At 45.3% G+C, this 11,593-nt stretch overlaps 1 protein-coding gene across 25 annotated transcripts in view; it reads left to right on the forward strand.

The window, feature by feature from the left end:
- The window catches only part of ZNF384 (zinc finger protein 384), a 28,832-nt gene extending 18,603 nt beyond the window's left edge, over positions 1 to 10,229 (forward strand). For 22 of the 25 annotated variants that reach the window (XM_075511013.1, XM_075511053.1, XM_075511099.1 and 19 more), the window contains 4 exons: positions 375 to 557; positions 1,386 to 1,464; positions 2,352 to 2,510; positions 2,675 to 10,229. In XM_075511013.1, coding sequence (XP_075367128.1) covers positions 375 to 557; positions 1,386 to 1,464; positions 2,352 to 2,510; positions 2,675 to 2,950 — 697 coding nt within the window. In that variant the 3' untranslated portion in view covers positions 2,951 to 10,229. The remainder of the gene's footprint in view (positions 1 to 374; positions 558 to 1,385; positions 1,465 to 2,351; positions 2,511 to 2,674) is intronic. The other 3 variants (XM_075511134.1, XM_075511143.1, XM_075511151.1) reach the window with 3 other exon arrangements.
- Positions 10,230 to 11,593: the final 1,364 nt, after the last annotated feature.

Genomic DNA, 11,593 nt, shown 5'->3' on the forward strand with positions numbered 1-11,593 from the left:
TCAGAGTGAGAGTAGAGTGGGCATAGGAGGACTGTTCCCTGTCACCCCAGTGTAGTTCTGCCAAACGTCTCAGTCCAGGCTTGCAGCCCCCCTGCTATTTCAGCCGTAGGCTTCCCACACACAGCTCTGCCAATGCCCCTCAGTCCAAACTCTATAGTTCCTCTCTCTGGATCCTCCCCCGGTGCGGACAGACCATGGTCTCTTGAATCCAAGGGGAGCATGGTTTGAGACTGAGCAAGCCCATGCCGTGTTTGGAGTTCCTCCATGTAGCAGATAGCGTGGTGCTGTCCCACCCCCTTTGTGCCCTCATTCCATCAGCACTAGCCAGATGGCGGTCGTGTCCAACTGCTGCTGCTCCTCCTCCTCTTCGGCAGGATCCACTCCAAGCTCCACACGGCGATTGTCAAGCCGCACAAGTGTCCTCACTGCTCCAAGAGCTTCGCCAACACATCCTACCTGGCCCAGCACCTCCGCATCCACTCGGGGGCCAAGCCCTACACCTGCCGCTACTGCCAGAAGGCCTTCCGCCAGCTCTCCCACCTGCAGCAGCACACACGGTAAGGGCCAGAGGAGGCTGGGGGCCTGGCCCTGGCCCCCCCGCGCTGCCGGCATGCACCTGTGGAGCACGCGCGCCAAGCATGCGGGGGGCGGGCGGGGAATGCGGCCGGCTGCACCCTCAGAAGGAGGTGACCCACCAGAGTGGACGGAGTGGAGGCTGCGCAGGAGACACTGACCACGTCAGGGCTGAGGTGGGCACATGCTGTCCCTGGGGATCCTTGGTCTTGCACCGCGGGGGGCACAGAGAGAGAGCGATAGAGAGAGAGGCATTGGCTGTAGGGGATCCCAGCCTGGCACCACGGGGGTTGGACTGAGTGTGTGGAAGCTTCTCCTGGCATTGCAGGGGGACAGGGATAGATGAACACTGTAGGTGATCTCAGCCTGATAATGTAAAGGGAAAAGCGTTTGAGTGTCTGTCCTGAGAAGGAACAGAGCTGCTTTCTTGGTACTGCAGAAGCAAGAGAACAGACTCCTCTTGGTCCTATGGGACTCCTGAGCTTGGAGGAGGGACGCTGGACCTTCAGACCCCTTCCCAACCCATTTTCAGGTGGTCCACATGCTAAGATGGCCAGGCATTCATAAGCTCTTGCTCCTCAGTCCTAGTCACTCTCTGAAATCTGCTTGACTGCCTATCTTCTCTAACTTCTAGCTGGACACAGGAGCTGGGCAGAGCTCTCTTTGTCCAGATAGAACAGCATCTGGAGGCAACATCATCCCCTTTCCTGCTCTCCTGAGTGGCTGTGAGATTTGATCACAGCATCAGGCCCTGGCAGTCTGCCCTGCCTGCTTGCTCACTGCCTCCCATTTGTGCTCTTTCTCCTCAACAGTATCCACACTGGGGACCGACCCTACAAATGCGCTCACCCTGGGTGTGAAAAGGCTTTCACCCAGCTTTCCAACCTGCAGGTAAGGGACTGGGCTTGTCCTGCTCACCAGTGGGAGTTGCAAGGGCAGCTGTCAAGTGGCAGGAGAGGCTACTTCCCTGTGGTGGAGGAGATGGAGAAATTGGGGCAGCTGGGAGGAGGGTGAAAGAATACAGAAAAGCTGTTGAAGCCCTGGGTGGGGAAGAGATTCCTGGCTTTTGTGGCACTAGTGACCCAAAGAAGTCACATATAAACAGTCGCATCCTATAAAATTGTAAACTTGACTTGAAAGCGGTGAGACCTTGGTAAAGTTCCTTCCATCTGTTCTGCAGAGTTTTCTAACTTAACTGGGGCAAGACTTTTGCTAAATGTCACACAGAATAAAATCTGGGTATCTGATTGGTTTTTTTGTTTGTTTTACAATGAAATGGAGGGCATAAGAGTAGGGATTTAGGGAAGCAGAGGTGGTGTGTCCTGTTGCAGTATCCTGGAGGAGGGGAGCTGTAGGGTGTGCCAAATGGCACACAGCTGTAAATGCCTGTGAGCAGTTAAAGCAGATCCTGCCCCGAAGGGCAGTGACAGATGTGGGGAGCAAATGTGTAGTGAGGCATAAGAGGAGAGAAAAGGAAAAGACTGAGAAAGAGTTGCGTGGAGAAAATGGGGGTTGTGGAGAGTTAAGAGACTCTGCTCTTCAAATGCCTAGTATGCCTGAGGAAAAAGGGCATCTGTGGGGAAGATATGGTGGGCTGGAGGGAAAAGCTCTGTTCCCTACGCTAGGAGCCAGGTGTACCTCCCTCAGCAGGTGGGGGCCTAGAGAGCTTGGGGCCTGGCTGGAAGGGGGTGTCAGAGGTAAAGCCTTCTCCAGTACTAATACTCGTTTCCTTCCCTGCACTTGCTTTGTATTTCCTCCACCTGGCGGCTGCCCCCCAGTCCCACAGACGGCAGCACAACAAAGACAAACCCTTCAAGTGCCACAACTGCCACCGTGCTTACACGGATGCTGCCTCGTTGGAGGTACACCTCGCTACGCACACGGTGAAACACGCCAAGGTCTACACCTGCTCCATCTGCAGCCGGGCCTACACCTCGGTGAGTGTTTGCTGCCCTTGGGGGTAGCAGAAGTGGACACACTTCCCAGAGAGTAGCTCCTCCAGATCGAACAGCAGCAGCCGCTGAGCTGTCGTATCCCTCCCCGTTGGCTTTGGCTTTTGTGAACATTGTTCCCTCCTCTCACACCATTCTTCCCATTGCAGGAGACGTACCTGATGAAGCACATGCGGAAACACAACATCCCTGACCCACAGCAGCAGGTGGTTCAGGCACAAGCCCAGGCCTCTCAGCAGCAGCAGCACTTCCAGCCGCAGGGCGGGGGGGCAGCAGGGGGCCCTTCTGGAGACACTAACCAACCCAACCCTCCCCCCCAGTGCTCCTTTGACCTGACTCCTTACAAGACTTCAGAGCATCACAAGGACATCTGCCTCACTGTCAGCACCAGCGCCATCCAAGTGGAGCACCTCTCCAGCTCCTAGAGAGACCTCAACCCAGGGAGCAGAAAGCCTCTTGTGCATAGCCTGCGCCTAGGGGCACTGCTTGTGCAGCGGCCCTCCTCGTGCAACAGTCTCCGGCCTCTCCTCCTGCAACAGCCTCTTCTGGCCGTGTTACCCTGTTCATGGCAGCCCCTTGAACAACAGCCTGTCTCAAGGGGGTGCTCCCTCTGTGCAACAGCCTGCCTGGTAGGAGGATGCTTCCTTGTGCAAGAGCCCCTTTCCTGTGCTGGGATCACTTCTTCATGCAAGAGCCCCTCCTTTCAAACCCAAAGAAGGGCCCCCGTTTTGCCTTCTCTCCACTGTAGGATGCGTATGAAGGGGGGTGCATGTTGAGACATGCATGGTGGATGGGATGGAGACACAGTCCTTGCACGTGCAGGGGCTCGGACACATGTTTTCAGCAGGCCACAGAAGAATGTGGCAGGGTTCCCAGCTGGATGGGGTTCTTTGAGGATTTCCTTGAGTGTCTAAGAGAGAAATATCCATTCCTGTCCCTCCTGCTTGTGAAAGGGAGGAGGGGTCGCTCGTCCTGCCCCAAGGACTGGATGGGAGAAACCTTCTCCTCAGTGGAAGGTGAGACCAGTGGTGGGAGAGAGGTGAGGCATGTTCTCTGGGCCGGACAGGTGCCTACGCTGCCCGAGGGCTGTGGAGTATTGCACTCTTTCTCCTCCCCTGGTGGAGAGCAATAGAGAGGAGTCTGTCTGAACTGGCTGCTGCCTCTCTCTCCCAGCTGTCTGAGCAGCACGATGGCCAAGGCCCCGTAGGAATGTGGGTTCCTGTTCATTGCTCTTCCTGCCTGTTGTGGATGATGTCCTAGCAGCTTGTACTCCTCCTGCTCTCCCTCCTGCTTCCCCCCCCACCTCCTCAGAAAAGCCTGCAGGCATCAACAACAAACCAAAAAGCAACTGGAGGGAGGGTAAGAGACTGCCAAAATAATCATCACCCTTCTCTCTACTCCCTTTCCTGAAAGGCGGAACGACAGCAGTTCTGACTCTCACATGCCTGTCCTGCCCCCAGTTTCCCAAAGGGAAGGAGGAGGAGGAATAGACCAGTCTTTTCAAGGAGCCAGCAGGAGGCAGGGAAAGGCTAGCTTCTCCTGCTCACCTCCCGTCAGAGTGCTCTCCCAGGCTCCCTCTTGCCAAGACGGGCTGGACTCACATGGCAGTGGTGGCCTCTTCGGGACCCTGGTCATGGGAGAGAATCCCCAAAAGGTGGACAGTGGAGAGAAGGGGATGAAGATCCCCACAGAGACACCAATCTAAAGAGAAGGGGGAGCCAACAAGAATAAACTGAAGGCCCCTTGAATTTATATATATATATATATATATAAATATCTATTCCCCACCCCTGGCCCGCTCTGTCCTTGCTGTAACTGTTTCTATCTCTGTGTTTATAAAACGCATTATCCTGGCGAATTTTTATTTTTCATCTTCGTTTGTTTTTCCCTTTCTCTTCGTCTTCAATTCTCCTTCCCTTTTTTTTTTTTAATTGGTCCACGTGACTATTAGTCTTGTGTGTCACTTGTTAGTTTCTTTGGATCATGGAGGCTGACTCGGAAGAGAATGAGAAGGCAAGGGAAAAAGCATGTGTTGTTGGGATTTAAAACCAATCACCCACCCAAAGCTTATAGAATCCCAGACTTCTGTATGAACAACCAATAGGGGCTTCTTTTTTTTTTTAACCACCTTGTATAGAAATAAATTGGTGTAAAAGGCTCCTTGAAGGTGCTGCTTCGAGCACCCTGCCCCTGTGACGTGTGTTCCTTCCCCCTGCACCAGACCACTGCACGAGCACCTTGCTGCTGTGAGTCCCGAGCGGCTGTGTGGGTGGATGCAAGGGTAGCACATTCCGGCCTTTGGGCAGCCTTGCGGTTCGCACAAGGAAAGCGAGGAGCTCTGCCCTCTGTGCTCTGCACCTGTGGAGCCTGTGGCAGAAACCTTTTTCTCTGCATTTAGTCACCAGGGTTGGCTGTGAACGGTTGGAGTGTTTTGTAGATCCATAGGTTAGGCTAGAAGAAGAAGCTGTCTGATTTGACTCCTGCATTTCACAGGTGACATTTCAACCCATTTAATCCTGTATTGAGCCCCAGGAACTAATGTGTATTTGAAGTATGTGTTGACAAAATGCATTGGCTTGATTTTGAGGCACTGGGACACAGAGAATCCCTTCTGTTGGTAGCCTGCTGCAAGGGAGGCATGTTCTCACTGTTTAAATATTTAAGCCTGATTTCTCCTTTGGATCTGTTTGGCTTTGGCTTCCAGTTACTAGTTCTGGATATGTCCATCCCGCTGATTCAGAGAGCCTTAGAGCACGGTGGGGCTTTTTCCCCTGGACTGGTATTTAAACACTGTAATATCCCTTCTCTATCTACCTTTTGACAAGCTAAATAGATGGAACTCCTTAAATCTTCTACTGTAAGAGATTTCCTCCAGCCCATGAATAATTCTTGTCTTTTCTTTCTACATCTTGTCAAATTTTTCAGTATCTTGTAAAAATGTTCCTTTCAGAATTGAGTGTTCAAGCCCCAGTGCCATGGACAAGGTCCCCCTGCCCTTTGCCTTAAGTCTGCAGAGGATTGTGTTTGCCCTTTTCTCGCAGCATTATACGGGAGCTCACGTTAGCTGCTTGTCTGGTGTGACCCCTAGATCATCCGAAGTCTCGGCTTTCCGTGATAGTGTTTCCCCCTTTCTACAGGTATGGTCTGAGTTCTTATTTCCTAGATACTTAATGTGAGGCTGTATCGAAGTCCAGTTTGTGTGAATGAGCCTGGCTTACTGATGGTCCAGGTTACTCAACGCTTTCCCAGTTTTGTCACCCTCAAACTGTATCAGTTGTTATTTTTTACTTTTGGATCCAGGTTGAAAATGCTATATTGCATCTGACCTACACTAACTTGAAAAGCATCATTTAGTGCAACTTTTAATTAGCTTCTTTTTGAGACTTGCAGGCTAGGCATTTCTTAATCCTCTTAGTATGTGATTATGTACAGTAAATCATTTTGACTTATGGTGCTAGGTCAATGCCTTACAAAAATTTAAGTATGTTGCACCTATGCAGTCCCCTTTGTTAAACCAAATGTATAATGATGTCATCTTAAGAATGAAATTAAGGTTTGGTTTTTTTCTTTTCTTTTTTCTACAAAATCTATATTTCATAAAACCTTTGGATTATAGGTTTTATTTTTCATTCATTAATTCTTCATCTCAACAGCTTTTCCATAATTTTGATGTTGAGTCATTTCATTTGCCTTTTGGGAATACTATCATGAATGTCTTAAGGTATTTCTCTAATATCCCAAGTTTAATTAAAATTGGAATCAATGGGCTAGAGAGCTTGTTAGTGAAGTCTTTTAGGACTCCTGTTTCTTTGCTGACTTAAAAATGTACATCCCTACTAGATGTTGTCTAATCTCCTACTTTGATACTAAGGTACTGGATAGAAATTGCTATTTTTGTACCACTGCAACATCCTGTTTCTTTCTGAATATGGAATTGGAAGTATTTGTTGACTGATTTCCCCTGTCCTGTGTGACCAGAATTTTCACCATTTTTATCTAGCATGAATCAGTACTATTAGTATGAATTCTTGTTTATTTTTTATTTAAAGAAAGGAATGAAAAATCCAAAATCCCTTTCCTATTACCAGTAGTTTTGCTAGCCACAAAGCTCTCCTTACCAGTTTTCTCTATTTTATAAAGTCTAATTTATGTCAGTTGCTGTCTGGCCTTCCCCTTTTCCATGTGTATGTTTCAGTTTTGTTCTTTTTAAAATTTGTTTCTTCTTACTCGCACACTTTCTCACTGAACCCAGGATGAGCTTTTACCAAAAGTTTTCCTCTTCCTTGATTGTGGAATTAGGGCTTTTTTGGCCACATAATAAATTTTTCTTACAGAAGAGTTTAATTCACATTTTTCTGCCTTATTTCTTTTTCTCATGGACAACGCAGTTTATAGTTTTGCTCACCTTGGAAATTAGCACAGATTCAGCACAGGTTTATTACTGCTTGTGGCTCGCCTCTGTATGTCCATATTCCATATGAACAGGACAAAATTGCCAGTTTCGTAGAATCATAGAATGGTTTGAGTTGGAAGGGATCTTTAAAGGTCATCTAGTCCAACCCCCCTGCGATGAGCAGGGACATCTTCAACTAGATTAGGTTGTTCAGAGACCTGCTCAAGTTATTTTCTTGTCTGGTATGCATCACCTTGCATTGACTGAAAAATTGACTTGTTTTGGGTGCAGTGTCTTGTATTAAGAAAGCTACAGTTTTAAAAGTTGGAAGGATATTTTGCCAACTGGTTGAGTTCCCTGGGGAATATCTCGCAAGTTAAAATTCCTTGCAGTGGTTTTTCATTTTATATGTTCAAGGTGCTTGAAATCACCTTTCCTGGTCCCTGGTTTGGTGCATTGTTTTCTAATGTCTGCTACCCTTCCCCTTCTTGGAATCTGTTACCTAGCATGGGGATCCATGTGTATTTAAGGCTGTGTTATCCTGTGTTATCAGTTATTTCAAAGGTATTACTGCTTGTGTTTGTGCAGTTTGCCACTGCTCTTATAGCTTTTACTGTTGCCCAGGAACAGACTAATGATTTTTTACTAAGGGACTTTCCCATCTAGTTTCAGAAATGCCACTTTATTCCAGGTCTCTATTTTTCTCATCAATGAGAATTTCTTATTTCTCTGTTTACCCAGAGTCCTGTTGCTGGTGTAGAAATAATTGACGATACCTTACTCTCATTATCTTTGTCATTTATTTGAGTTTGGATTAGGTCTTCCTCTTTGGATTCTTGAGGCTGTTTAACATATTCAGGGTGCTTCAGGTGGTTTAAAAAGTGTAGTTGCTACCTGTGGGATGCAAAACATAACATCTATACAAAATTCTTCCCTCTTGAGATGAAGCCTCAGGTTCCACAGTCTGCAACTTTTCAGCTTTGTGCACTCAGGCCAACAACGGTTCAATTATTTAACTCCCACTCACAAGAGTGGAAGATTCTCTAACAAGATCCCATGGTCCTCCCTCTTCAGCTCCCTGAATTCTTTGACCCTGCATTTTCTTTGTGATGCCAATCCATTTGTTTCTGTACATCTGTACCCAAGAAGACTTGAAAATTACTCTGGAGCTCTGTATTAGGTTGCATCTTGTATCTTTGCTGGAAAGCAGTAGCACTATTTCTTCTTGTCCTTTACTGAATCGGTTGTCTGTTCTTAGCTGGATTTTGCAAATTATTGTTGCTTTAAAAGGAAACATCATGTAGGCTGGAAATAATTTAGAAAAGTCACCCACAAACAGTAACTGAATCTCAGCTGTGACTAATGATAGTATCACTGGTCTATAATTCAGTTAAATCTTCAAGAAAGATTTAAGACTTTCATAATTTAAAGCCTTATGGTTAATCAACCATGTCCCTTATTAGAGCTTTTGTTGGTTATCCCTCCCATTAAAACTGCCATTCTATTTTACTACTTTTTTTAATCCATAGGGTCTTGTTATGCCTTTATTCAGTACATTAAAGTCTTCTGCTGTAAGAAGTCTCTTTTCTTCTGTAGTGAATTACAGACCATGATCAAGTCACTGTATTCATCTTTCCAAACAGCTAAATTAAATTGAGCTGGTTTAGGTGTCTCGCACTAAGGCTTGGCGCCATCATGTAGTACTTATCTATTGCCTTTCTTTTTTCTTTATGAAAGACGAGGCTGTGTAGTGTTCAGTTATAAGTCTTGCTACATTAGGCCTAGATGATTATCTTGAGTCCCCAAACTTACATTGCCATAAAAGGATATGTAGTTCTTTCAATGAGATCTTTTTCTTTAAATTAAAACAAATAGCATTATGTTTCTTTTCTTAGCTACGTGCAACCCGAATCAATTACACTGTGGTTTTGCCAACTCAGTGTTAGGTTAACTGGCTTATAGCAACTGGATGATCCCATTTACTTTTCAAATACTTTTTAAGTAAAGGATTTGCTGGTCTTCTGGAACACATTCAGAGCTCCAGAGCTGTTTGGAAAAGAAAGCCCATTGCTTCCATCTGCTTGCCAGATAATTCTTTTAAATTACTGATTGTGAGTTTCTAGCTATGCAACTTCTAGGATGTTTTATTTAATAGGTAGAACTAAACATCTTCCTAAATCTCATTGGCAATAGGTAATATTTCATTACTTCACAGATGTCTACATCATCCAACTTTCTTCCTAATATAGAATGTAATTATGAGATTCTGCCTGTCTTCTATATTTTTATTGATTATTTTATCAACTTTATATCAACTAAAGGATATATATCATGTTTAGGATTTTCTTCTAATATTTTGCAGGTAATGTACCCGAAAGCTGCCCAAGTTTACTAGTGCAGTTTCAGAACATAGAATGAAATTGCTTTGTACATTTCCTTGACTACAAGATAGGTACCTGTTCAATCATCATTTCAGGTACAACAGATTAAATTTGTGTGCATGGTTTCTTGTTTCTGTATAGTAGAACACCAAAGTGTAGAGAGATGTAGTAACTTGGTCCAACAAACATTTCTATTTCATGTAGTGTCTATGTAATGAATGAAAAAAAAAACCAACTGCAAGAAAAGAAATCATGACACCAAAGAACTAGAGTCTATGCCTAGTTTTGCTACTGAATTAAGGTATGTTTTTGGAACGCAGACACAGCTATCATCTGGGGCCTTTGGCATCCTCTTCCATTTGGAAAGCTGATTAATCACCTTGGGGGCAAGTGCTGCAGATCAATTGTTTGATGTTTGTGAGAATGAAGTGTGGGTACATCCAGTCTTTCCTGAAGATAAGGAAATAGAGAGCAGGGACCTCTGAACTGAGAATGTTAAAGAGTGAGAAGAGCTGAATGTGTACCTCTACAGCAAAAAGGGAACCAAACAAGACTCTGAAGTTGTAGGCCTCCTCCTGGCGTATGCATAAGGATCCCTCTCAAGCACTGGCCTTCACCTTGTCGTCCTTGGACAACATTTAAGAGGTTTGTAAGGTAACTGAAAAGCTGGAGGCTTAAATTTGGTATGCAGATGTTTACATTCCCAAGGGAAAATACACAGGCATCTGTATATCAATAAAGGTTGAGAACCGCTACTCTAGACTATTTCTGTAGGCTGTTTAGCTTCCCTTTGTGAGGTGCGTAGGCCTTCTGGGCAGTACACCCACTCATCAGTCAGGTCCTTCATCTAACTAGGAGGTATTTACCAGTTTAACAATAGGATGTAATTGAAGTACCAAACTCGAGGGTGGGGTGGGGGTAGTGTGTGATAACCATTGGGGTTAGTGTATGTAGCTTTGTTACTGCAGTAGTTACCTGACTATCAACATATGAGGCTGGGTGGGGCATAGACATAAATAGTCATGTACCTCTAGAGCATGTTCCAGATGGGGAAGCATCTTCCTGTGAAATCATCTGCGCCCATGGCTTTCACTTTGCTGTAGTGTTTACTCTAAAAAATATCACACTTCTTACCAAATAACTACTGTGGTAACACTCCATCTGTGGGTGAGCATCCTTCTGGAACCCTGAGAAATGCACTTCATGAACTTTAGTGCCTCAGCTTTCTAAAGAAAGCAAAAATAGAGAGACAGCAGACTTCTAGGTTCAGAGCTCAGGAACTAGTTTTTGCTGGATTGGAAGAGTTTCTACTGCTGTGACACCACACAGGTGCACAAAACTGCCTCTCCCCTTTGTTTTCCAGCTTCACGGTGGCAGTTAATGAAGTTAAATGTACGTTTGTACACTTCACTAAGGTCTACCATTTAGATTTTAGGCAAGTGTCTCCTCTTTTCCCTGTCTTTTGTATCAGGAGTGGCAACAAGCCCGGAGGGAGCTTGTCCTTCCATTTCAGTGGTCTAGTATTTTGACATCTCCCTAGCCTTGGCTTGGAGGATAAGATGGGATTCTCAGGTGGTCTCTTAACCAAATTGGCGATGTCTATGAATGCCTGTTTCTTAACATCAGCTCCATTCAGCCTGGTAGCTCCAAGCAGGATGCATTTGGGGGATTCTGGTTTAGTACTGTGACTGGGTATAGGCAGCAGTTTTTTTTTTAATAACAGCTACATCCTTCTCCTTAATTGTGTAAGGCAATTTATACAAGAATTTTGAAGTACTTTAAAAACAAAGTGAGGCTTAACAATAATGTTCAGCTAACTGAAGCCAGCTGCTTCACACGGGAACTAAAAAGAGTAAGAAATGTGTTTTGAATAATTAAAAATTTCATAAATAAATGACTACAGGAATAGGACTGGAAAACACTGCATCTTCAGAACACAGTGGATCTCTGAATTAACCAAATAGTGTAACAGCAAGGTGGTTTATAGTTCAAACATCTGCAATTAATTTTTATAACAGCCTCTCAGTCTTGCATTGCAGGCTGCTGGAAGACTTAATCGCAGTATATCCATATAAATAAAGGCACAGGGCCTTGGTAGATCTTTGGGAGGAAAGAGAAGCAGCTAAGTGTGGTCACTTCTCCTCATGACAAGAATCTAGCAGCAAGCAGTCCTGAGCAATGACTGTCATTATACAGTCTATCAGGAAAAAACATAACTATGTATGTGAGTGGGCAGGAGGAAGGCAGATGAAATGTAACATTTGCCAAACCAACCCAATGCCTTCTAAACAGTA

This window comes from Mycteria americana, chromosome 1 (assembly GCF_035582795.1).
Source record: "Mycteria americana isolate JAX WOST 10 ecotype Jacksonville Zoo and Gardens chromosome 1, USCA_MyAme_1.0, whole genome shotgun sequence".
In the NCBI taxonomy this organism is placed as follows: domain Eukaryota; kingdom Metazoa; phylum Chordata; class Aves; order Ciconiiformes; family Ciconiidae; genus Mycteria; species Mycteria americana.